We start from the raw sequence: 25,217 nt of genomic DNA, 5'->3' as shown, positions 1-25,217 counted from the left end.
CACAGTCACACACATCTTTGAGTCTCTAAACATGTTTTTGTTCTCCTGTCTCTGGAGGCCCTCTTCCATAGGAAATGGGACATGGATCCAGGCTGGGGTGGTGAGTTTTGGACTGGGCTGTGCTCAGCGCAACCGGCCTGGAGTCTACGCCAAGATGTTTGCCTTCGATGATTTCATAAGAGCCAGAGAGCAGCCAGCTTGTGTACACCCTGGCTTCACTACGGCTGGCCATATAGGCCGCAAAACATCCCAGCCTACAAAAACATGTAGATATACTAGACTTCAGACATCCAGTGCATACAATGGTGTTTGACAACCATAAACATCATCTGTACAAGCACTAAACATCCAAATTGATATAAACAAGATGCATACCATGTAGGCATAAGTGAAACAATGTGTAAAACATGAAATGTTTGAAGTAGGATGTAATTTAGCCTTCCATAGTCTACCGCGTCATTATGGTGTCAAACAGCTCATAATATGAAGATTATTACATGAAGAAGCCATGAAGAAACTCCATGTTCTGGTTCAGTGCCAATAGCCTAAATGTTGGTCTTGTTAAACAATAACGGTTTAAACATGCCTGACAAACACCCACTTAACCAAGATGGTCCTAAAGCCAATACCTAAAATGTCAAATAGACTTGACCGACATACTGAATTTCCAGAAACATAACATGTGAGAATGTATTTTTATCTTGGTGTGTAAAACTTGTTTGTTTTGAATGAGATCATTTCAAACTCATGAGAAATTTTGACACCCCTCCATTCAGCATGACTCAAGAAAAACATCCTATTACACCCCCGCCCTACCAAAACCATTTTGTATGTTACCTGGTGGCGGTCTGTGATTGTTTGAGTCTGAGTGTGAAAATGATTTTTCCTTGTTACCAATTCCATAGTATACACAATTGCCTAGAATTCTTTTTTTATACCACAAGACATTTTATGATTCTGGGCCATTTCTAATAAAGGAGAAAATGTGTTTAATATAATTAGTGTTCTATTAAAATGTCTGTCTACTTTTGTGGCAACTCAAGTATTTGACACATGGTCTTCTGAGCAGATGGAAATCCTAATTTCTTGCTTCATTGATAGATGAGAATTAAATCAGACAAACCTTGGGCTATGGATAAATTTGGCCCTTGATGACGCTTGCATTACGTCTGGTGTCGTCATCTGACATGCAATTGTGCATATTGCTGCATTCATGTACTATTTGGAACAAGGAAACTCGGACTGTTCCGACTTAACTGGTGGAACGCTGCACGTGTCCAACTACAACCAGTTAGCAAGGCTGACATTTCCGAATAGACCTTGAACGCGGCATATGACTGGAGGCGGAGAGAACAATTATCTGCCTTTAGCAGCAAGTGTGACCTGCGGTCTTGAAGAATAGCCCAACGTTAGCGAAATAATCAACATCTGACAAGTTTGAGGGTTTTAAACGAGGAGATGGCGTCGAATGGTAAGAATACATTAGACAAGACGTTCAAGTGGCCATTAAAAATAAAACATTGGCTAACGTCTGAAAAGGAGCTAGCTTGCAAGCTAACTATAACGTTATATAGTATACATATGTTGTATTTCAGCTAGATAATCAATGAAACGTTTACCATGTTTGTAACTGGCAAGTGAACTAGTCAAGTCAAACAAAAGTTAGCCAGCCAAAGCAAAGACGGCTAACGTTAGCTAGATAGATTCGACAACCACCATTTTGTTTAGCTAGCTGCTAACGTTACAACAACCAACTGAACCAAGCAAGGAGACCGGTTTGTGCTAGCAACTGACCTAGTTTTGTAGAGGTCATCTTATTAGCTTGGTGGTTTAGTTAACATATTCGAAATAGTCCGTGGAATAAGATTACTTTTAAGCAGAGGTGAAAGTAAATGTAATATCTTGTCGGCAGGGGACACCAAGTGCGCGCACGCATTTATTTTTCTTTCATAGAGGTGTAATCATCGAATTGCAAGTAGAAGCCATATTCATTTCATACAGTGCATTCGGAAAGTATTCAGACCCCTTAACATTTTCCACATTTTGTTACGCTACAGCCTTATTCAAAAATGAATTAAATCGTTTCCCCCCATCAATGTACACACAATACCCCATAATGAAAGCAAAAACTTTCTTTAGAAATGTATATTTTTTTTATAATCACTAAACATTTACGTAAGTATTCAGACCCTTTACTCAGTACTTTGTTGAAGCATATTTGGCAGCGATTACAGCCTCGAGTCTTCTTGGGTATGACGCAGCAAGCTTGGCACACCTATTTGGGGAGTTTCTCCACTCTTCTCTGCAGATCCTCTCGAGCTCGGTCAGATTGGATGGGGAGAGTCGCTTACCTCCCTTTCCAAGGCCCATCTCCCCAGATTGCTCAGTTTTGCCATGCGCCAAACTCTAGGAAGGGTCTTGGTGGCTCCAAATTTCTTCCATTTAAATAATGATGGAAGCCACTGTGTTCTTGGACCTTCAATGCTGCAGAAATGTTTTGGGTACCCTTCCCCAGATCTCTCTCGACAAAAACCTTTCTTGGGCTCTACGGACAATTCCTTTGACTTCATGGCTTGGTTTTTGCTCTGACATGCACTGTCAACTGTGGGACTTTATATAGACAGGTGTGCGCCTTTCCAAAATCATGTCCAATCAATTAATTTATCACAGGTGGACTCCAATTAAGTCGTAGAAACATCTCAAGGATTATCAATCTAAACAGGATGCACCTGAGCTCAATTTTGTTTCTCATAGCAAAGGGTCTGAATACTTATGTAAATAAGATATTTCTGTTATTTTGAATACATTTGCCAAAATTTCTAAAACCAATTTTCACTATCATTATTGGGTATTGTGTTTAGATTAATGAGGATTCTTTAAAAAAAATCTATTTTAGAATAAGCCTGTAACGTAACAAAATGTGGAAAAGGGAGGGGGTCAGAATACTTTCAGAATGCACTGTATATAATGTCTGTATGCCTAGTTGCCTAGCCTTAGTAAATACTTGTCATATAACTTTTAACATATGTGGCGCAAAGCTATTTTTCCCCATAAACATGCACCCTTATAATAAATCATTCCATGCATCCTTGCGTTTGCAGACTTATGTAAAACAGCCTACTATTACTAATGTGATGATTAGATTGGATAGTCATAATTTAAGCTGAAAAAATATAACTCAATCACTGATTGCAAAAAAGACTGTAAAATGCAGTGCAGGCTTAGGCTATAGGCCTATCAGATACATTTCTTGTTGGCATTTTATAAACACATTTCATGCAATTCTACTGCACTTTATATGAATGTGGACATTAGTAGAATCTTTTTAATTCCTATAAAAATTATAGAGTAGACTACTCTGCTGACTGACAAACAGATCAATAAAAATGTTGTCTGATCCATGTAATTGGCATACGAAAAGGGAAGACGCATACAATATGACGTCCATCTACCCTGGAGGAGGAAATGATTGTCCAAAAACAAACAAACAAGCGGCACTGACCCAATGAAGACAGTGAATATGCACACTCTCCGGGGATATGACAGATGTTCTTCGCTGGTGTCAATAAGATACTAGGCCACTCAATTAAGTTGAGAATTTTGTTAACGAAATTAGATTGGATTATTTTCATTGTACTCTCTTTACGGCAATAGCCATTTGCATTCCAAACTGTTTTTCCGCAATTGTTTATTTAAATATTGTGATATGCCTGGATCTCTGCTTTTCATTGACAGTCGCAACTCAACTATCATCTAGGCCTATTTGGTATTTGCCTGGCACGCTGCCCAAATTGCGGAACCTTCCGACTGTAGGCTATGCAATTTAAAACAATCCACAGGTTTAAAATAAAATGTAACTTAATTGAGCGACCAGTAGCCTAGTATCTTATTGGCACCAGCGGAGAACATCGGTCATATGAGTGTGCATATTCACTGTCTTCATCATTGGGTCATTGCCGCTTTTGTTTGTTTTTGGACAATCATTTCCTCTTCCAAGGTAGATGGACGTCATATTGTATGCGTCTTCCCTTTTCGTATGCCAATTACATGGATCAGACAACATTTTTACTGATCTTCGGTGGCCAAATCATGCTTTCTAGTGTAGTAGCCTATTTTTTTATGATTATTGTAGACAGGAATAAGTTACTTAGACAAAATCATTTTGGCAATTTAATTAAATTGAATCTGGAGGGGAAAAAATTCACACATGTTTAGGCGAGGTGCTGGCTAGCGGAGTAGAGAACACTTGAAAATGAGAGCCCACTCTAGAAGCTCAGATGCAATAATGTAATAACCTAATAACCAACGTTGACAGACAAGCTGTCTTCATCAGGGTATAATGACAAACACAATGGGTCACTAGTTTACTTAGTGTCAAAGGACACACAGGTGTCTGTAATCATGGCCAGACACGAATGGAACATATTAAAAACATAAATGGATAGCATACAATCATAGATACAAATCTGGCTACATAGACCTACAAACATTTACATGATTGCAGACACTTGTGTGTATCCTTTGATACTATATAAACTAGTGACCTGTAGTGTTTGTCATTATACCTTGATGAAGATAGCCTGTCTGTCAACGTTGGTTATTCAATTATTGCATCTGATACTCCTAGTGTGCAGCTCTCCTTTTCTTTTTCAAATTTAATTCAATTTACCTGCAATTTGATAAATGGAAAGAGATCCCTACGTGTATTGTAATGACATTCTGCGATTGTCATTAGACCTACACTTGTAGCCTGAATTGATCCATCCACTGTTGTCTGCGCACGCTTCGGTCTCACTCAGCCACTCATTTATGCGTTTCTCGGCCACGTGTGTCTCAGCCGCTCCTCTCCTCGGCTGCTCACTCATCTCCGCCTTGACCAAATGTAAGTGTTTTCATTGAACCTCTGCGCAATTTGGGGAGAGTATACCTCCCAATTTCGTAAACATTTCATTCGGCTGACATGCAGTAATGTTAAATAATGTTCTAATAGCCTATAGTTTTTTGGGGCATGTTGTATTAATTGTGATAGGCTCACGTTTTACCGGTACGGCGGTATCCCCACTATTTATTTTGCCGGCTAGCTCATAGGAACATACAGAGAAGGAACTGCCAGACGTGTCATAATAGCTTGGAAGAAATGCTGCGTTCAAAACCACTGGGAACTCTGAAAAATAAAACGTAAAATCATGACATCAGTGATCTTCAGGTCAGAAAGTTGGAGCTCTAGAAAGAGGCCTGAGATTCTGAGTTGGATGACCTTTGAAAAATCAATTTTTAAACTTTTTTTTTGAGAACTCACAATCACCAAAATAAAAGCTAGACTTTTAGGGAGAATCAAAAATTCATAATAATTAATTCAGAATTATTTTTGTCATGGCATGTGGCACCCATTGATTTTGATATGTTTAAGTCAATCAGATGGCATAAGCCTTGGCAAAATGTTTTGAATTGCAGGAAACTCGCTTTAAAACTGCACTTTTTCTTTAAGCTCCATGGCAAGATCTGTAGAATTGCAGGAAATTAGATTTTAAAACTTCCAATTTTTCATTCACCCTTTTAAGCTATTAAAACAGTAACATTTTCACTGTGGCCAACAGGAAGGCCTCTAAAATTTCTGGTCTGTGACAGCACCATTGGCCACACCCATGTCCACGCCCCTGTCACACCCACCAGCTAAGCCCCATTTTGATCCAGAAAAAACCCTGGCTGCATATGAGATGCTGTGATTAGCCCTGACTCGATCCACCTCATCCTCCTTTACCCTCGTCGGGCAATCCAAAGATGTCGCTTCATGCTTCCCACCACAATTGCAACACTTCACATTCTCCTCACTTCTACAACACATTAGATTATCTCCTCCACAACATGGACAGTCGGTTTTTACCCTCCTGCAGACACTTTCCACACGCCCAAAAGCTGTACAGTGATTACACTGCATCACTCTTGAGAGAAACGCTTTTACATGAGAATTCACATATCCGAATCCAGAGGACATAAAACAATATAGAGGTTAGATGGATATCTATTTTGAGACATAACGTAGTATTTTCATATTTTTGTAATACGGTTTTTAAGATTTCTTACAAAAACATGCATATCTCTGAAATGTCAATTGATCACTGCGTTTACCGGCAAGCCTTTTATTTTCAAAGCCTTTTATATTTAATTCAGTTCGTGTTGTGCTTATTTAGCTTTTTATGACCCGCAGAAGCAACTTTGCAGACGACCACCACAACATGTAAAATCCTCAAGTTACTGCGAGAGTAGCAGCCCTGCTCTGTCAATTATACATTAGGTTACGAAATCTAAATGTTTTCATATAATGTTAATGATCTGTTAGAGAGACCCCACTGAACGGTTCAGAACATGAAGAATCATATGTCTTGGTAAAATGTGTTTTTTATAACAATAGAGGGAAATTTCATCACCAAAGCGTGTTTTCACCCACTAGGCAGAGCGGTGGACACCCTACTATTAGGCTACCTCTACTGATCACATCCCTTTTCTTGTTCCTCAGATTACCCTCCGACTGCAGCCCAGGGGTGAGTCAAAATATGTGTTTGGTATCCTCTCATTAGTGGTAATTAACTTTATCCCGGATTGCTAAACCCAGAGCCAACTAAAGTTAAATGCATGGCTCTAGTTAAGCCCAGCCTACATTCTTTTCTGCAAGTTTAATCAATTTACGAACACTACATCAATGGAAAGGTGTTTTCTGTATGTATGTGAAGTCCTATATAGGTTTTTTCTTACTGAAACTACTTGTCACACCAATTTTGAAGTGACCCATTTCTTATATTGAGATGAGATTTTATGTGCATGTCGCCACTCCATATAATATCTGTGATTGCTACTTTCAGATATGGGTCCTATGGTGGTGGCCAGGCCAGCCTGATTGGCTACAGTCAGTCGTCCACCCAGCAGGGCTACGGCAGCAGTGGCGGCTACAACCAGAGCTCTGAGGGCAACTCCGCCTCCTGCGGCCAGGGAGGCTACGGGTCTAACTACGGCCAGTCGCAGTCAGGTACGTCACCAACTGCACCACAATAAATCTTCATTAAAACCAGCCGCTATAGGGGTTGTGTTCCTCATGTAGTCTGGTCTCTAAGCATTGTCTCCTGTTGTATTATCTGGCGATGGAGCTATTTATTGACAGTTTTATTTTTTTTGCTTCCAAAATTGGTGCTTGGCAGCTTAAGTCTGCAGATGCATATCCACCTCACGTCCCCTCTCTCTCTCTCCCTTGCTGTGACCTTCCTTCAGGAGGATATGGTTCTCAGCCTCCATCCCAGGGCGGTCAGCCCTACAGCTCTGGGGGCTACAACAACAACAGTAGTAGTAGTCAGCCACCACAGAGCGGCTACAACCAGCAGTCGCCCTACTCTGGATATGGACAAGGGCAGTCTGCTGCACAGTCTTCTACCAGGTGAGAGACTATGGAAGACTGTGTTTGTGAGTTCTGCATTGTGGGATGAGCATACAAAATGTGTTGATAAACATTGACATTTTGATGCATATGAATATCCTTAGTGTTCCTAAATGGGAAAGCAGCTGGGCTTAAAATAACATTGTTCCCCTTTTCTCCCTTTTCCACAGTAGCTATGGCAACAACTCCCAGCCATCTAGCTTCGGGCAGCAGCAGTCGCAGAGTGGGGGCGGGGGCAGCTATGGGAGCCAGAGCGGAAGTGGCTACGGGGGTAGTGGCGTTGGACAGAGTGGGGCTTATGGGGGCAGCGGGGGTCAGCAGCAGCCCGGGGGGGCTCCCTACAGCCAGGCCCCCAGCTACAGCTCACCCCAGAGCTATGGCCAGCAGACCAAGTACAGTCAGGGGGGTGGAGGTAAGGATCCCCCTCTGATATTAGAGGTCCAGTTGACGTTCATTCAAATGCACCCGCCCTTCTATTTTTGAGCACCCACCTGGAATCTCTACCTCAATTCCTCCATCTACTACTCCACAGGATACAGAGGCAACTCTCCACCAATGGGAGGAGGGGGTGGAGGAGGGTATGGTGGCTCGGACGGAGGCTACGGAGATAGTGGAGGGCGAGGCCGTGGAGAAAGGGGAGGCGGCTTTAGGGGTCGCGGGGATGGTGACCGAGGATTTGACCGAGGTGGCGGCCAAAGAGGCACTGGCGGCATGGGGTAAGGACTCAATAGCTCCGCTCCTCCAGACACTCACTCACACACTCACACACCCACCTCAGTATTCACTTAGACTTCTTGCATCAGTCCCCCATAACATTTATCTGGACTCACCACATAACAAAAGGACACACACACACACACACACACACACACTCAACTCTTGTATCGATGTTTGGATACATCTACACATCAGTCAGGTAAACACATGTGTAGTGTAGTTGATACTCAATCCAAAGTGTCTGTATTTGGGCTATTACAAGATAGGGAAGGGCATGGTTATTTGAATATCTGAACAGACATTAGTATTCCATTACTTGGGAGAGTATTAGGGCTGTCCCCGACTAAAAACAAATCTTGGTCGATCGAAAGTCATCTGTCCTTTCGACCAACCAGTTTTTTCCCATAAATAGTCACACCTTTTATATGTTTTAATAAAATCAACTAAACGCATTGAGCTTATGGTTTGATGAAATAAGACAAATGCCCTGAGGGCGCAAAAGATCTAGATAACCAGAAGAGAGAAACTTAACCTGAACCAACCATCTCCTGCTGGCTTTCAGATTCTGCCATTACGCTCCTGAAGTTGCCTGTAATAGGCTACATGAGGAGTCTGCAACCTTTCTCATGGGGGATGACAATTTCTGACCATTTCTACCGATATGCGTGCCAGTTAGGGTTTTCATATGCACATTTTCATGAAACGGTTTAATTGAATTTATAATAACGTCTTTGTGTCTCAAAATCATTGTCATATGGTTAATCAAAATTCTATACAAATCTAAATTAAATGATACAAACCTAAAAAGTAACTTATTCTATTGTCAACTATGTAAAAAATAGCCTACATAAAGCCAACAAATAAAAACATTGCAGCCTGCAGGTAGAAAATATACTGATTAAAAAAAATAAATGTATAAAAAAACAATCCTATAAATCACATTGGCTACACATGGCCTGTCTGCAATGAACTTGAAACATTGTATCAACTATTAACTTGGGTCAGGCCTGAAGCCTGCCCTTGCGAATTTGCAACCTTGTATAAAATATTCTGGGGGCTCAGTTTCCCTCACTATTGAGCTCGGGACAGACACAGCTGTCGGCTATTTGCGCAAGGGATAAGAAGCAGTGGTTGACTTGGGCAGGAACTCTACCGGAGCTGAGTATGGGCACCTCAAATTTTCTACTGTATGAGCTCCTGTTTCTCTTATAAAATATTAGCTTAAAAGTATTGTGGAGCTCCTGCACCTAAATATAAACAGTACCAGCACCCAAAATGAATACCAGAACCTATTTCAGTCCAAGTCAAGCACTGATAAGAAGTAATCAGGTAGAACTATTTTATGACATTTCCACTGGATCAGAGCATGACTTTTTCCCAGTGGTTATCAAAAGGGAGAGACCTGGAAAGATTTTTCAAATACTTTGAGGAATTATTGTCATTCTCAATGGATGTGAAAACAGACTTTGTTGCTGTTTGAGGTGAAGAAAACATTACTTTGATAAGCTCCACAGGTCATTAGTGGTGCTGTGTTAAGCCAATCAGAAATACTATCACATCCCCAAATGGGCACATTTATATGCCTACATTTACTCGCAGGCCAGGTAGCCTATATGACTACTTCTATGCATGCACGTCTTAACTCATCATTGACAGGAGCTCTCCAAACAAAGCCAATGACTAAATTGACTCGTGAATGGAATGAAATGAACCAAAACTTGTTTCTCACAAGTGTAGCATAGGTTGTGCACACTTCAAACAATGTGTCCGTTCCAACTGGAATAATAGCCTAATATTGAATGCATTAACAGAAATGATAGGAATTAACATTAAATGTACTACTGATATATGTAATGGGGAATTGATATACACTAACAATCAAATGCAAACAATTCACACAATGAAGTTATGAAACAATGAATGTTAACAAACTGGCAGGAGAGAGCACATTCGGGAGAGAGAAGTGCATCTGGGCACATGGTCAATCTGACGTCTACATTGGCCATGCAGCATTTACGGTAAAACTGCCTCAGCAGGAGTCAGGGCATTCATACTTCTTGTGTTTCGTGGAGCAGTGCAGAGCTGTTGTCAAGAAAGTGAGTTTGTGTTTTATACAGGATGTACTGCCTCCACCTACCGTCAACCAATCACGTCAATGCGGAGTTCTACAGAGCCCTCCGCATTGTTACAAAATTTGGGAGGCGCATGGCGATGCGGTGAGGAGCTCGATTTGGCTTCTGCATTCCTCTGGAGGCTCCACAATTGCGTCACACTCTCCATATGGAGCCTCCGACCGCATTTTCGGAACAATAATACGTTGGCTTTTAGTCTAGGCCTCCAATGGATTAGTTCACTGAGATGGGCGCGCGCGTGTGTGTTACTGCTCGACTAAAACGATCTCGGTCGACCAACAGCCTAACGACTAATTGGGTTCAGCCCTAGTGTGTGTATTATTATTATTTCTGTGATATTGCTACATAGCCTATAAGGATAGACTATTACATTCCACATTTATATTAAAAAAACAGTTCTTACAGTTTTTACAAGTGCACCCCATTTAAAAAAGAAAAAAAAGACACTGTCAGCCTAAACACGTTTCATACGTGTAGCTTGTTGTTAACTGTCGGGCAATCAAAGCGCTGCTACAGTCAGAGGCTCCATGTGTAGCAAGTGATGTCAGAGATTTCTAATCAATGCAGAATGGAATTAAAATTAGAATTAAGTTGGCCAAATGAAGAGGAGGAGGAGGAGTAGGCTGCAATGATCAACCAACAGGTAGGCTGTTTTTTCACTCACACAGCGCGCTCCAGTCGCACAAGCAAGTCTCCATTTTTGGAGTTTTTCTTTAAAACCTGTATTTCAACTATCCGGATATTCCCCCAAAATACTATCACCGGTCTGATTTGTACAGAAACAACTCAGTGGTGAATTGATTGTCTTGGTGACATTGTCAGTTACCTGGAAATCCAAGGGGGACAAGGAAAGATGTAATTGTCCAAGTGAACTGTAGGAAGCGCTTGTCAATTTGATCAATGAAAAATGGATGCACTGTTGTGCTAGTGCAACTATGATAATGGGAAAACTCTAACTCAGTAGGGGTTGAATAGTTTGGAGTTGTATGTGCAAGCGACCCACGAGACATGACAAAGTAACAGTGTTCAGGCTGGTTATAGGGGTTGTTTACAAAGGAAGGAGTTTTTGAATGTGATAATGACATCGGTCTTAGGTTCTCCCAATTATTTGGTTATTAAATAATTTACTTCAGTCCCCATGTTCTCCTCGCTGCCTGTTATCTATGGAACCTGAACTGAGGGTCATACTAGCGTGGTGCACGTTCACACTGACAAAACTGCCCATGCTCAAACCAAGCAAACGCAATCCATGGCTACAGGGAAATGCTGTGTAAAGTGCACATTTGTGTTTGTGGTTGCTTGTGTGCAAATACAGCATCACCAAAGCCGCTGTGATGAAGTAAGACGAATCCTACTAGCATTAACTACCTAGCTGTGCAACTGACTCCTAGTAACAGTTGTGTGGTTCTTTAAAAGCGGAACACAGCTAAACGTCATCCATCTTAACTTTAAACATGCTATGTTGCTGAAATGGTAGCAATAAGCAAGAGATGTAGTCATTAATCACATTTCATCAAGAGTTATCTTCTGCTTACATTGGCAGCCATGTGACGATGTATTTATCTTAGTGAACAATCTGAAGGGTCTCACTGGCAAACCTTTGTGCACACTGACACTGTCCACACACAAACACACCACATGACCTTGCCATCCTCTCACTCCACCCTCCTCTTCACCTTTTTATAACGCCACTTTCCCACCCACCCTTTACTGTGTGATATGATGCTTTAATAAATCTCTGAATCTCCTCCTAGGCTCTCACCTCTCCATGGTGGGCTTCTGTTTTTCATTTTGTTTTTTTCTCTTGAGGAAAGGGGGAATGGTAGAAAGAAGGAAGGACAGGCAGGAGAAATTCACTGAATAGGCAGGGGTTAAAGAATAAGAGTTGCAAGTAGCCTGACGCACTGGCTGATCAGTTAGAACGGATGTCAAAGACCTACCTAGGAAGTGTGCTCTTAAGACAATGTCAAAGTCTCAAGACGGTCACCTATATAGAAAATATCAAGGAAGGTTTCATGAAACTCCTTTTTGTAGGTGCTTAATTTATGTTTACTTGGATTCCGCAGCTGTTCTTGCAGTGTTATAAAACAGTGTACAACATGACACAGCAGTTCCAGGAAACAAGAACATTTGGTCTGAGTTGGTTTCAGAGATCAATGCAAAAGGAGTGTTAAATGATCTCTTGTACAAAGCAAGGAGAAGTGACTGTGGACAATTTTGATCTTCGGATTAAAACCCACTTGCAAACAAGATGCAAAGGTCTTCAAAACTGACCTCCGACTCCTCAGTTGTAGAGGAGAAGGGACAAATCCTAGGGTGGTTCCAAAGAAGAGATAGGGGGTGAACAAAGTAAGAAAGAAGTGAAAAGAGAGTTAAGGGGATGGGGTAAAAAAAAGGGGGTGGAAACCCCCCCCCCAGAGAGATTTGGCTTCGTCCACACCAGCCTTCAATGCGTCTCGCCTTTCTCTCCTCATCAGAATGGGCGATCGTGGAGGATTCAATAAGTTTGGTGGTAAGTGACAAAACTCTTTTAAATAAGAGATTTGGTGGGTTTAAAGAGTCAAGCTTAAAGGGAGGGGGAAAAACAAGATATAAAAGATTTAGATTATTGGGCCCAAAAAGGAAACTGGCCCTGGACATTATAACTATTTATTATGTGATGGTTTTTGAACATGGGAAGAGGAAATTGATGTCGGAAGAACAACCAATATGGGAAGTATTACACAAAGTTAGCTAACAAGGAAAGATTGGTCATGATTTTATCTTAGAAACAAATCTAATATTCAGGAGTTCTGGGTAGAATGGAAAGAAAGCATAGCATATTGAGGTGAAAAAGGGTCATGATAGAAAACCAAAGCGTAATTAGGATTTAAGGTCTTTATTATTCATTAGATGGGTTGCTTTCAACAGATCTATTGGTCCTGTTTTGCTCAGTTGACACTAGGATTGTGTGGTTTGATTCCCGCTGGACTCACACCCATACAATAGACCTAAGCACGCGTGACTGTAAGGCTGGAGCTACATTGGGGCGGCAAGCGTTCGGCGCTGGAGAGGCGGGATAATCGATCTTGGTGTAATAATTGGAAGCAGCCACACCCCAGGTTGGTCTGCTTGGTCTGATTTGCAAGCGTACCCCGGAATTGCGACCTTGCGCCTCTGGGTTTAGAAACTCTGTGGTTGTCTTTCTTCGTTTACTTGATGCTTTTTCAGTTGTCGTAAATTCATGTTATTAAATGGGCTACAAAGGAATTAGTTAAATGATTCTTTAAAAATATATATATATTCTTTCCTATATGCAACCTCGGCGTACCCCTTTTCAGTGATGACTCAGCTAATCTTTTGTTATTTAGGGCTGATTGTTATATTTGTCATGACTGTGGGTGCTTGAACTTACGCACACTTGATGATTCCTTTCAAATTTCGATTTTGCATCCAAGTGAGCTGATTTTCATTGACTGTATTGCTCTCTGTGAGTGCGTATATGTAGAACCTTACGTACTTGGGCAAAATGACGCTGACGCCATGCTTTAATGTAGCTCCAGAATAAGTCACCTTGGATAAAAATCTGCTATTTGTATTATATCTTAGTTGTCTTGTTTTTTTCTTATGTAAAACATCTATAACACCTCAATATGCTATGTAGCACATGATGGATGTACTGCATGTTGTCACCTCAACAGGTAAGAAAAATCAGTGTGTATGTTCCATATCCGAAATTTCACTGTCGTGTTTGGTACTGAGTAGGGTAGTTTACACTGCACTCCAAAATCCTTAGCAGCAGAGGGAGCTAGCTGTACAGTAACTTCCATCCCTGTTGAGTTACCTTGCTTTAATCTTCTGAATTTAAGTCACTGGGCTCTAAGATTATTTGAGTTGAGGCGGAAGGTCTTTCTAAGTGTCAAAGTTTTAATTTGCCTACCTGGATGATTGAATCTGAACAATGGGTGTTGCCCCCCCCCCCCCCCCCCCAAAAAAAAAAGGTCAAATAAGGTATTTCTTCTTGCTTGAGAAGATTTTGACAAAAGTGTTGTGTCCAGATAAATGGTCAGCGCTGTTACAGCCTCCACAACGGTGTCAAAAGTGTTGCTAAATAAATTAACAAAAGTATCCTCACAATATTCTACAATATGTGTGATGACATCAAATTGCAGGGTGAACTCTAAGGAAAGCAACTGACGTAGGGTGTTTGGTTATGTTTCTCCCTTCTGTAATGCTATGCTCACTGTTGTTTTGTTGGTGTGAGGAATTTGGCTCTCTGCACCTTCTGATTTCTAAATACTGTCAAAGTGTACTGCCTAGACAGTCCACTTAAAACCATGGGTGGAAGTACTGATGATGGTAAAGTCTTCAATGGTGGTATTGATGATGGTGCTGGTGTTTTTTTTTAGTTACCATCTTGGACTTTCATGCTGACTACACTGGCGCCATTGTGCTCACATGTTGAATATATCCATCCACATCAGACACGATCATAACATGCAGGTTAAAATATCAAAACCAACTGTGAACCATCTTAGTTTTGGGGCAAGTCGAAGCATGCATTCATGGACATTGGGTTATTTTATTTGACATGCATATGGTCCTCTCTTTAGCTGGTACTTTTGTCAAGTTTTGACCCAGAGCCATACAAAAGTCTGTTTCTCTACGACAGTTAATCCACAGACAACAATGGAAACCTACTTAGTTTTTTGTTTATCTTTAATCTGTCCTCGTTTGTCTTCCAAGCATCCACGTGGGTTTGTATCTTCCTAATATCCAATAAGGGAGAAACTTGCACCACGTGAAGCGTCTTGAATAGAGTTCTATTTTAGCGCTTGGCTACGCAGACTCTCGTTCACATGCGAATTGATTGAATAACATGTATGTGTACATTTATTTTGCACTGCTCACGCACAGAATATAGCCAGTGTGGTTTGCATGTTAGTCATTCCTCCTTTGACTATGGAACTCAAAGGTCAAGCATAGACAGATTTAATGCATCTCCTGTCCCGTGTAATTTTACAGTATGTATCTAAAGAAAATAATTAACCCGTACTCTGGTTCCGTAACGGCATTGATCAGAGGGAAGGGAACAGAATGGGAAATATGTATGAGGAAAAAACGTTTTGCTCCCAGGTAGGTAGTGAAAGGTAGTGGACAAAACACTAAAGGATTCTTGTGGTGTTGCAAGGGTGCACTAATGGACCCCTCTCATCTTGTAACTGTGGTCCACTAAAGAAATTAAGTGTTTGTTCAGCGTACAAATTGTTCTTGTACCAGAGACCTGTTTGTGGCAAACAGTACTCCAGGGGAAAGTCCATTTTCTCAAACCGGTAAATTAAGTGTTGCCGCACGACTGGAAGGAAATAACGACTGCCATGCAGTCACAGTATTGTCATGATGCTTGTGATATGTCAGAGGTGGGATCCATACACTATCAAAGAGTAATGTTAAACTCTTGGATAGGCCTTGTTTCCTGTTGAATGTCCTCCGTTGTTTGTGTTGATGTAGTTAAGCAGAATATTTGAAACGGCACTAAAGCATGATGCATTCTTGGCCCGCCCCCCCCAAAAAATAGATATATTTATCACAGTCCACACTCGCCTTATTGTCAAGGTTCTCGCCACACGAGATGAAAACGGAACAATATCACACACAGTGAAATCAACAGACAAGTCATATCTTGGTCTCAGAAATGTTGTACAGTGAGCAAAGTGGGTTATCTTGGCCACAAAGGAAGAGTACAGCTTTTGAAAGTGGCCACGGTGTGGGTAAAACGATAGCAGCAACACAACCGCATGGTAAAAGAGTTGGACCTCTGCGTAAAGTATACTGAACAAAAATATAAACGCAACATGTAAAGTGTTGGTCCCGTGTTTTCATGAGCTTAAATAAAATATCCCCTACATTTTCCATAAGCACAAAGAGCTTATTTCTCTCATTTTGTGTCGCTATTTGTGACCTTTGCCAAGATAATCCATCCACCTGACCGGTGTGGCATATCAAAAAGCTGATTAAACACCATGATCATCAACACAGGTGCACCTTGTGCTGGGGCCAGTAAAAGGCCACAATGCCATAGCTGTCTCAAGTTGAGGGAGCATGCAATTGGCATGCTGATTGCAGGAATGTCCAGCAGAACTGTTGTGAGAGTACATCCAACCCGGCCTCACAACCGCAGACCACATGTAACCACGCCAGACCAGGACCTCCACACCTGGCTTCTTCACCTGTGAGATGGTCTGAGATCAGACACCTTCTCAGGGAAGCTCATCTGTATGCTCGTCGTCCTCACTGACTTCAGTGGGCAAATGCTCACCTTCAATGGCCACTGGCATACTGGAGAAGTGTGCTCTTCACGGATTAATCCTGGTTTCAACTGTACCGGGCAGATTCCAGACAGCGTGTATGGTGTCGTTTGATGATTTAAACGTTGAGTGCCCCATGGTGGGGTTATGGTATGGGCAGGCATAAACTATGGACAAAAAACACAATTGCATTTTATCGATGACAATTGGAATGCCCAGAGATATTGTGACGAGATCTTGAAACCCATTGTTGTGCCATTCATCCGCTGCCATCACCTCATGTTTCAGCATAATAATGCACAGCCCCATGTCCCTAGGATCTGTACACAATTCCTGAAAGCTGTAAGTGTCCCAGTACTTCCATGGCTTGCATACATGTCACCCATTGAGCATGTTTGGGATGCTCTGGATCTATGTGTACCACAGCATGTTCCCACCAATATACAGCAGCTTTGCATTGCCAGTGAACATTCCACAGCCCACAGTCAACAGCCTGATCAACTCTATGCGAAGGGGATGTGTCGTGCTGATGGTCACACCAGATACTAACTGGTTTTCTGATCCACGCCCCCTACTATTTTTTTATATATTTTTTAAATGTATAGATATATAAATGTACACTACATGACAGTATGGACACCTGCTCATCGAACATCTCATTTGAAAACGATGGGCATTAATATGGAATTGATCCCCCCTTTACTGTTAAACAGCCTCCACTCTTCTGGGAAGGCTTTCCACTAGATGTTTGAATATTGCTGCACAAACTTTCTTCCATTCAATCACAAGCAGTAGTGAGTTAGGGCACTGATGTTGGCCGATTTTAGGCCTGGCTCGCAGTTGGCGTTCCTATTCATTCCAAAGTTGTTCGATGGGGTTGAGGTCAGGGTTCTGTGCAGGCCAGTCAAGTTCTTCCACACCAATCTCAACGAACCATTTCTGTATGGACCTCGCTCTGTGCACAGGGGCGTTGTCATGCTGGAACAGGAAAGGGCCTTCCCCAAACAGTTGCCACAAAGTTGGACGCACAGAATAGTCTAAAATGTCATATGCTGTAGCATTTAAGATTTCCTTCACCCCCCCCCCCCAAACCATTATTCCTCCTCCACCAATCTTTACAGTTGGCACTATGCATTGGGGCCTGTAGCGTTCTCCTGTCAGACTGTCAGATGTTAAAGCGGGATTCCTCACTCCAGAGAACACTTTCACTGCTCCAGAGTCCAATAGTGGCGAGTTTTACACCATTCCAGCCGACGCTTGGCATTGCGCATGGTGATCTTAGGCTTGTGTGTGGCTGCTTGGCCATGGAAACCCATTTCATTAAGATCCCGACTAACAGTTTTTGTGCTGACGTTGCTTCCAGAGGCAATTGCAACCGAGGACATACTTTTTTTTATGCGCTTCAGCACTCAATGGTCCCGTTCTGTGAGCTTGTGTGGCCTACCACTCCGCGGCTGAGATGTTGCTCCTAGATGTTTCCACGTCACAACAACCGCACTTACAGTTGACCAGGGCAGAAATGAAGCGGGCGTTGTATCAAGAAGCAGTGCGGCTGGGTTGTGTTTCGGAGGACGCACAGCTCTTGAACTTCACCTCTCCTGAGTCCGTACGGGAGTTGCAGTGATGGGACAGGACTGTAACTATTAATTTGTTACCACAAAATTGGGGAGAAAAAGGGGTAATAATAAAAAAAACACATCGAGACAGGAGTCGCATTTGTCATGTGAAATCCATAGATTAGGGCCAAATTAATTAATTTAAACTGACTGATTTCCTTATGAACTGTAACTCAGTAAAATCTTTGAAATTGTAGCATGTTGTGTTTTATATTTTTGTTCAGTCTATGTCAGATCAAAGGGTGGGTCTGGTTTTATGTGCAAACTTAGAAATAACATGGAAACTTGAGACAAATGGTGACAAACTGAAGGAATGTGAACGTCCCCAGGCAAACAATCCGTGGCGGTTCCTTGTTCATATCGTCCACTGGGTTCATAGATCTCTTCGGCCCCTTGTGTTAAATGCATTAATTCCTAGTAATGCTGGTTGGTACATGTGGAATGGATGTATTATCAACAAAAATGGGTGATTTAAAAGTGGAATGAAAGGTTTATTTGATAAAGGTGAGAGAAAAAAAACTGTCCAATTGTTTCTGGTTGTAACTCTTCTGATGAAGTGATAGGAAGGTTGTACGACGGACACTTTGGCCGTCGTGGGTCATTATTTCACTTCAATAGTGTCTCAAATCTGGAGTCTGGTCTATGGCAAGCATACACTGTAATGGTCCATGTCAGGTATACACTGCACACTACACAAAAGGCATGTAGAACGGTATACCAGTAGGTGTGTTTTGTGTAATTGGTTTTGTAGGGATGAGAGAATCAAAAGAATGCAGAAGTTGTGGGACTGTAGACTAGTAGTATGTGTGGTACTTTTGTAAGTGTCCACTTACAAAAACAAACATAAATATGTCCTTTTTCTTCCTGAAGGACCGAGAGACCAGGGACCTGTTGGGCCCAGCTCCAGTAAGTATTGACCTCTGACAGTTGATAGTGCAACAATTAGAGCTGATTATATTTCTTGCCATCATGTTAAGTGAATTAGTGTGTCACTATACTGTTCTGGAATATCTAGGTCAGCAGCAGTATGCATCTTGCTTTTCTGATCTGCTCCTACCTTTTGTAAATTGTGTATATTAGTTATGTTAAGTATTTGTATTTTCTGGGATATAGATCAGAACCACCTTACATAATGAATGAATGTAACTGTCACTGTGTATGAACCCTATGCTGGCCTGACCACCTCCCTACAGTGGAAGACCAGGATAACTCTGACAACAACACCATCTTCGTGCAAGGCATGGGAGATGGCTACACCGTTGATTCTGTGGCTGACTTCTTCAAGCAGATCGGCATCATCAAGGTACCGCCCTGCCTACCTTTTTTTTATTTATTGATTGATTGAACTCCCTTATTAACACCTCCCTCCATTAAATTATACCTGACACACCCATCACTGTCCTGACTTTGGTGCATGGGTGGCATCTTTTCCTGAGGCTTTGCTGTAGATTACTAACATGCTATGTTTTGAGTGGTAGGCCATTGTGTTTACCTATGCAATGCCATCTAATGCATTTTCCTTCTGCATCTTAATGTAGCTTTTTTTCTCAATCCATCTCTCGTTTTCTACTCGTTTTCTCCCTCAATCCCCCTATCTCGCTCTCGCTCTCCCTCTCCCACTTTCTCTCTGTCACACTCTCTATCCCTACCTCCCCTTTTCTCCATCTGTCAGATCAATAAGAAGACTGGTCTGCCCATGATCAACCTGTATACAGACCGAGAGACAGGGAAGCTGAAGGGCGAGGCCACCGTGTCCTTTGACGACCCCCCTTCTGCCAAAGCTGCCATCGACTGGTTTGATGGTGAGGGGATTACCTGTGGAGAAACTGCTCTTTACATTGTTTTAGGGGGGCGGGGAATAAAATATTTTACTGAAACTTACAACATGAAATAGATAAGTGAAAAAAATAGCATGGTGGGTCACTGCATTTCTCCATTTTAATAATTTTCTGTACCTTTAAGTGTAGTCTCTGAGCATTTTGTTTTTCTTATAGGTTTGTTTATTGAAGAAAATGGGTACAGTCAGTGATTTTCACTTGTTGCCCTTCATATTTGTGTTTTGTAAATTCTATTGTTTTCTTCGCTGCAGGGAAGGACTTCAAAGGGAACCCCATCAAGGTGTCCTTTGCGACCCGCAGGGCGGACTTCGGAGTAGGCCGGGGTGGGGCTGGCGGCATGAGAGGAGAACGAGGAGGTGAGGCAGAGTTTGGTGGTGAGTTGGTCATTATAGGGTCGGCTCAACTGGGTTAGTCAATTCCACTTCATATTAGTCCACGTAGGATATGAATTGAGGGTTTTTAATTATTTAATTTGAATTTCAGTTAATTTACTGAAATTATTGAATTGAAAGGGAACTGTTCCAGCAAAACTGCTTGCCCTCCCAATGAAAAGGGGCCAAGTATCTGTATAATTTTGTATAGCCCATGGGAAGGAGGGCATGAATGAGAGCACAGTATGATTTAGCCATTATTCAAGACCATTGGACGTCCCCTTTAGCCTCGTGAGGGAAATGGTCAGACGTTCCTCAAATATTCTGTCTAAATGCAATTTTGGAAACATTTGGAACTTAACTTTCATATAAGATAAATACTTTTTCAAATTCAAAAGATACACTTACTGTATTCAGTTTAGGAATGTTGTACCCGGCTGTATTTTGAGAAACGTGATCCAGCTATGAAATATGGAATGGTCCAATGGAAATGCGAGCGCAAGGTAAGAGGATGTGTCGTAGCTGAGGTGGTGTGTGCCGGGTGGAACTTTGCTTAACTGTACACAGTAAGTGTATCTTGTGATTATTTCTTGCTTATATGAAAGTTTATTTTCAAAGGTTTCCAAAACCATGTCGCTAGCGAGGATTAAGGATTCTAAATGTTAAAACCGAGCCTTCGGATTCTAGTTCGTTGACCAAGCTGTGGTCCGGACCTTCAGTTGACAAATCAAGGGCTGGGTATGCCCCCCTCGGGTTCTCGAGAGCTAAGTATGATTGTACCTCTCCTGTATATTCTAACCCTCTCTCTGTAGGGCCGATGGGTCGTGGCGGATTCGGAGGTGGTAGAGGAGGTGGTGGTGGTGGTCTCTCTGGCGACAACGGTGGCCGTGGCAATGGAGGACAGCAGAGAGCTGGAGACTGGAAGTGTTCCAACCCGTAAGTCAGGGCTGAGGTGTGTGTGGACTAGAAGTGTTCCGACCTGTAAGTCGGTGCTAAGGGGTGCGGGTGGGTGGACTGGAAGTGTCTTAAGTCGGGGATGAGGTGTGTGTATATTTTGGGGATGGGGGTGAGCTGCTAGTTAATATGGTGTGTGTCTGAGATTCTCTGTCTCTTTCCTTTCAGGGTGTGTGGGAACCTGAACTTTTCGTGGAGGAACGAGTGTAACCAGTGCAAGTCCTCCAAACCAGAGGGGACCGGAGGTGGCATGTCTCCTATGGATGGAGGCGGTAAGGCTGAAACCAACGTTCTGCACTGGCTTTCAGACTTTAGCCAAAGGTTTTAGTCTTTATGGAGCAGTTTAATGGCTAAAGGAAGCCTGGTGTACAGAGAATTATTTGCTTATTTACTAATGGATGACGTGTAGACTGCCTTTTATACTAGGCCATGTTAGCCAGCCTAGTGGCCAAGGGCATAATTAAACTGGATGCCCGTCGTAGCTCTGTGTTTACTCGTTTTAATGACATTTTCCCCCCTTTTTTGTCTTTAACTCTCTGTATTTCTGTTTGTCAGGAGGTTTTGGTGGAGACCGAGGGGGTCGTGGGGGTTTTGACCGTGGGGGATTCCGGGGCCGAGGGGGTGACAGAGGTGGGTTCCGAGGCGGACGCGGAGGCGACAGGGGTGGATTCGGACCGGGCAAAATGGATGGAAGGTAAGAAGGTGCATGTGTCCCAACATTGTACATAGACAATGACTTATTCATGTACACTATATATACAAAAGTATGTGGAAACACCTTCAAATTAGTGGATTCGGCTATTTCTGCCACACCTGTTGCTGACAGGTGTATAAAATCGAGCACACATCCATGCAATCTCCATAGACAAACATTGGCAGTAGAATGGCCTAACAGAAGAGCTCAGTCACTTTCGATGTTGCACCGTCATATGATGCCACCTTTCCATCAAGCCAGTTTGTCAAATTTTTGCGTCGCTAGAGCTGCCCCGGTCAACTGTAAGTGCTGTTATTGTGAAGTGGAAACGTCTAGGAGCAACAACGGCTCAGCCACGAAGTGGTTTGCATACAAACACCCTGGTCCACACACATAAACAAATACCAGATTCAAACTCAAGTGCACATGCATCTGTTTTTTGACTTTTTAAAATGAATGATGTATACCATTGATTCTTGAAGAATATAGCTTAACTATATAAATTCCTCGTGACCTTATTTAAACTGCCGTACCCCATTAGAACCCAAAATATAAGCTTGTTTTACAATTTTTGGTTTTACTGCATTGTATTTACGCATCTCACACGCCACATTTCAGAATACCCTACAATTGGACACACTAGTGCACTTGTCAAACTCTTTCCACGGAGGGCGGAGTGCCTATAGGTTTTCGCTCCTCTCTTACACTTGATTGATGAATAAAGGTAACTAATTAGTAAAGAACTCCCCTTAACTGGTTGTCTTGGTCTTAATTGAAAGAAAACAAAAACCTGCAGACTCTAGGCCCTCCATGGAATGAGTTTGACAACCCTGCTCTGGAGTCTTTGGTAAATGACCTCTTCCAAGAAGAATGTATGTTTGTTTTATAGTTTTTGTGTTTGTTTCCCACCTTGATTGATGTAATTAACTCCTTATTGTGTAATTTGTATTGCTTGCTGCTTTGTAATGCAAAAGAGGCCTTGGTCTCAATGGGAATTCTCCTGCTTAAATAAAGGTTAAATAAAGAAATAAATACAATGTAATTGTAAACTAGCACGGTATAGCCACAAAACATGGTTAAAAATAGAATGTTGATATTATAGGTCAGTCCTTGTAGCCATAGCGTTGTCTGTGAATTTGAGTGATTACATTTCTCCAGCACCATCTTTGATTTTTACCTAAACCGTGGTGGGGTGTCCCTTGGTTATTTTTTAAACCCCTTTAACAATGTGACATGTCTTTCTGTTGTAGGGGTGAACACAGACAGGACCGCAGAGACAGGCCCTACTAGACCAACGCCACTCCAAGCTGGGACTAGTTCTCCATCCTGCTCCTCCTTCTACACCTCCTCTCCTACTTTCCTCTACGACCCCCCCTCCCCTCCCTGCCCAACTCCCTCCCAAACCCTCCTTTTATACAGTGTTACAAGTTGTTACTTTGACCATGTTTCTTGACTGTTTTGACAGACCTGAGCATCCCATAAACACTCACACTCCCCATAATCCCCACTCCCTCCAAAGTTTGGTAAACTTGATTTTATTTGTTCTTGAAGAGCTCTTTACATTTGTTGTTGCTGTCTTTTGAGTTGTTTTGGAATCTTAAATGTTTTGTTTTTAAAATTAAAGTATTTAAAAAAACAAATGTTTTGGATTTGAGTGGAGGTTCAGGCATCAAAATACAACTTTTGGTTGTGAGTTGATACACAAGATCTTACACCACTCAAACATTTCTGTGGTAATTCTGAATGTACCACCATCTCACTTGGGTTGACACTGCAGGGGGAAGAAGCTACCACTCACTTTGATGCTTTAATTGTCAACATCAGCTTGTGTCCCAAATTGTATCCTACTTCCTTTATAGTGCACTACCACTGTAGGCCTCTGGTCAAAAGTACTGCACTTCAAAGGGAATTTGCGACAGATATACCAGGGGCGGAGCCAGAGGGGTGTCCAGGGTTGCATTGGACACCGCTGACATCTGATTGGCCACCCCAAAATGTAATTTGCAACTGGCAATTTGATGCTGATTAACATCTCATTTCACCTTTTGTTTAAAGAAGCATTAATTTTGACATTCGGCGGCACATTTTTCAAATCTAGGATGAGGAAGAGAATATTAACATTGGTTGGGAGATGCAGAAGAAGAAGAATAAGAACAACACACAGAAGAGGAAGAGAGAATATCTCCACAAGCTTTTTTGGGGATTGGCGAAAGCATATTTGAAGTAAATTAAGGTTTAGCATCAGGTTTAGATTTCCTGAACAACCTTTACAAAAGTTGAGTCGCTGTGTAAGTTAACATTAGACCTTTAGCTCTATTAACATACAGTTAATCAGATAAGAGATCGGTTCCCAATTTAGTCTAACATGTTTACATCTGCTAGTAATGCAAACATGTGCAGTGTCGGAAGTTACAGTGTGGAAATATTGAATCAAATATTTCTCAGATACCGGAGCTTGTGAATTCAAATAGACTTTATTACAAAAAGTAACCAAGCCAAACAATTCCATGAAACAACTATGTAGCCTCCTGCTGCAGATACATTTACACATATCTATAGCCTTATTTAATTATGATCCCTACAGCAACTGCCGTAAGAATAACTACTGCCTGTAATCTGTCAAGTGTTCGCCGGCTGTTAGAAATTGGGAACAATATCAATGAGTTGGAAGAATATCTGTTAGAGGAATTAAATTCCTATATGCTTAATAACCAATTAAATGAATACACTCAGCCCATTTCTAAGGATTTGTAAGAAACTTATTTGCATAAAATGGGCGGAGACCAGTCTCAAAATCAAGCAATAGCGTTTATTCTCGAGAGTACTGAACATGATACAATTTACAACAGGTTATAAACTGAAAATGACGTCATTAGGTTTCAAACTGTCCGGTCCCTCCTCCACTCCGGTACAATGGCAGTATAGTTCTCAAGCCTTCCTACATCGACCCCCACAGTATAGATAATTTATGACCAGGCCAAAGCCTCCCTGTGTAGATAAGCATTCTAGCCAGTCTGACGATAAGTTCATTCGTTTCTACCAAGGAACAGACAGTCATTGTTCTAATTCTTGATTATAATTACACATTATAGTCAGTACTAGGATTAAAAGAAAATTCATACATCTATACAGTAACATAATAGTATTCTGATTAGTCAGTCCTGATTGAAATGTATACATAA

At 41.8% G+C, this 25,217-nt stretch overlaps 1 protein-coding gene across 4 annotated transcripts; it reads left to right on the top strand.

Moving 5' to 3' along the window:
• Positions 1 to 1,300: 1,300 nt before the first annotated feature.
• On the top strand, positions 1,301 to 23,675 carry LOC139420959 (FUS RNA binding protein). Of its 4 annotated transcripts, none has more exons than XM_071171398.1 (15): positions 1,301 to 1,471; positions 6,518 to 6,542; positions 6,861 to 7,024; positions 7,264 to 7,426; positions 7,600 to 7,838; positions 7,959 to 8,142; positions 12,753 to 12,787; positions 19,049 to 19,084; positions 19,372 to 19,481; positions 19,851 to 19,980; positions 20,268 to 20,372; positions 21,200 to 21,323; positions 21,510 to 21,613; positions 21,897 to 22,035; positions 23,286 to 23,675. In XM_071171398.1, the coding sequence occupies exons 1-15, from the start codon at positions 1,459 to 1,461 to the stop codon at positions 23,323 to 23,325; spliced, it is 1,611 nt and encodes a 536-aa protein (XP_071027499.1). In that variant the 5' UTR covers positions 1,301 to 1,458; the 3' UTR covers positions 23,326 to 23,675. The 4 variants fall into 4 exon arrangements, with proteins under 4 accessions (XP_071027499.1, XP_071027497.1, XP_071027498.1 ...); XM_071171396.1 differs by having other exon boundaries at positions 20,268 to 20,390; XM_071171397.1 differs by having other exon boundaries at positions 7,597 to 7,838.
• The last annotated feature ends 1,542 nt before the right edge of the window (positions 23,676 to 25,217 follow it).

This window comes from Oncorhynchus clarkii, chromosome 12 (assembly GCF_045791955.1).
Source record: "Oncorhynchus clarkii lewisi isolate Uvic-CL-2024 chromosome 12, UVic_Ocla_1.0, whole genome shotgun sequence".
NCBI lineage: Eukaryota > Metazoa > Chordata > Actinopteri > Salmoniformes > Salmonidae > Oncorhynchus > Oncorhynchus clarkii.
This window is presented reverse-complemented; position numbering and strand designations above follow the sequence as displayed.